At 37.3% G+C, this 2,387-nt stretch overlaps 1 protein-coding gene across 1 annotated transcript in view; it reads right to left on the bottom strand.

The window, feature by feature from the left end:
• LOC109373889 (cysteine-rich secretory protein 1) overlaps window positions 1-2,387 on the bottom strand; it is a 31,489-nt gene that overhangs the window by 25,867 nt on the left and 3,235 nt on the right. Inside the window, exon 2 of the mRNA XM_019628139.1 lies at window positions 1,441-1,569. Within this exon, the coding sequence (XP_019483684.1) occupies window positions 1,441-1,569 (129 nt within the window). The remainder of the gene's footprint in view (window positions 1-1,440; window positions 1,570-2,387) is intronic.

Raw genomic sequence — 2,387 nt, 5'->3', positions numbered from 1 at the left:
TATACATTATTCATGGAACAACTCAATCCCCATTTTCCCCTTAAAATGTTACTCATTTTACCCAATTTATCATCTTGCTGCTCCCTCATACCTTTGCAACTTAGCACTTGAATATATTCGTTCTTATATTCTAATGTTTCCTTTGTATAAACCTTTAATCCACAATAATAAAGTCTCTGAAATCAGAAGATGTGTATTCCATTTACTCCATGACTTCTTTAGGACATCCTGCCTACACTTATTTGCTCCTCTGGAAACCAAGGAGCCTTGACCCTGTTTGTCCTAAGGGAGGTAAATAAGAGCTTGGAATTGCTCCATTTGCATTTGAATCTCTCCTTATCCAGTACTTATGACTGGATAAGCTACCTAATTTCTCTGTGGTTCAGATTCATCATCTGTAAAATGAAAATGACAGCATCTAGTCACAAAACTATTGAATTCAATAAATTCATGTAAGAAGGTTCTAGAAGAGTGCCTGTCAGTAAGTACACACAATATGCATGTCAGATACAACACACACAATGCGACAATGCCTATTGGTTTTTATTATTTTGTTCAGATAACATTTTGGATTCTTAGAAAACCAAGGGATAAAATTTGAAATCATTTTTTCTATTCACTTGCTTCTTCATCATTTCCATGAGGAAGCTAGCCCTTAGAATCACCCTTTAGAGCCTGCGCTATTTCTAACTTACTACTTTAGGCCAGTCCAGGATTTAAGGAACCAGGATAAGGTTTCCCAAACACCTAAGTGCTCCTTCTGTGAGATAATACATGTGAGGCTAATCATCTGAGACTTCCCTAAATTTGTTTTGTTTTACAGCACTTAACCTGCTCACACATGAGGTTTATAGTGGAAAGACAATTTCTCTCTCCTTTTATGGCATACAGGGGAACTGGAAAACAGGTTTGTCAATATTTGTTTACCTGGCAGCATCACCTGGCTGAGAATCTGGACATCTGGATTCTCAGATGAGTCTTAGCCTCTGGGCTGCTGCTCAATGAAAATAGCTACGAAACGCCTCAATAATGTGTTAAACGAAGTTTGCTGTGCTGATGATACTGATTGGGGACTTGTCATGGTCTCCGTCCCAGACCTCCCAAATCCGGATCTCAGAGCGTGGGGCCCAGCAACCTGTGCTGTACCAAGATCTTCAGGTGATCCTTAAGCACACTCAAGGTTGAGAAGCACCGTCCTAGGGTGCAGTGGATGAAGCCAGGCTGTCTGCGTGGGAATTGTTGCTCAGTCATTTACTAACTGCATGATTTGGGGAAATTTACTTACCTCCTCTGGGCCTCCATTTCTTCTTCTGCTGTGCCATAGCTTTGCTTGTGAAGACCAGGCTTTTAGTATATTGAAAATGAATAAAACTTAATAAAAACTCAGTAATCACCATTACTATTATTGTCATCATTATTGCTGCTGTTAATTAATCTTACCATTTTCAGCATGTTGCTGGCAGATGGTACCACTCCTCTCCTGAGGGTGTTATGTAGAGTAACAATTTCTCTTTGGACAGTTCCTGATTGAGTGAGGACTTGATTATAAGTCACCATTGTTAGTTTGGCCTGTTAACAGAAAATTATTAATTAGCCTCCTCTTAAGTGCAATGTGCTGTGTGTAATACATTACTTGCAGATCTATACACAATATTAATTTATAGTTCGTATTGAATAAAGAACGATTGACAGCATTTTAAAATTTATGTTATGTCAATGTGTTCATTTCCGTTTTTCCAGTGTTAGTTTTGAGGATCTCTGGATGTCAGTCTGACATACAAGTCTACAGAATAGTGCACTGGATATTCTGTGATTGGGGTTTTTAAATGTATGATTGGTACTTTGGATCATGTCAAAGCACTTTTTACTGGGCAATCTGAATCACAGTAGAAGATGTCTTGATATCATACCTTTTACTAACTGACTTCTTTTCCTTGTCTCATTCCCTACCATACCTTGTCCAAGCATTCTCTTTGTTTCCCACATAAACCATTTACTCTTGATTTCTTGTTTAAAGATATGTGTCTGGGAGAACCTAATCTAAGAGATTCATTATTGAGTATAAAACCTCAAGTGTCTTCAACTCAGATTTTACATCTTTGTCTTATTCACATGAGAAAACATTAATATTTGCACTTGTAGAAGTATAAAATCAGATTTAAATCAGCAACAAACTAGAATTTGTGACTGTTTTTTAAATTGGTTTATCTTTTATCCTGTAACTCACGGAGAAAAAAAATAAATGGCTTTAATTCATTGCAATAAAGAACAGCACCTTTTTTTGTGTGACATAACCCATGTACTTCATATCAGTAAAGAATGATCCCATACAAAATGGCAGTACTGCAGCGCTGAAGTTGAGGTACTCTGCTTTGAAACAAATTCTA

Source organism: Hipposideros armiger, unplaced genomic scaffold (genome assembly GCF_001890085.2).
Source record: "Hipposideros armiger isolate ML-2016 unplaced genomic scaffold, ASM189008v1 scaffold_749, whole genome shotgun sequence".
Taxonomy (NCBI): domain Eukaryota; kingdom Metazoa; phylum Chordata; class Mammalia; order Chiroptera; family Hipposideridae; genus Hipposideros; species Hipposideros armiger.
Note: the sequence above shows the minus strand (reverse complement) of the source record. Positions and strands in the feature narration are given on the sequence as shown.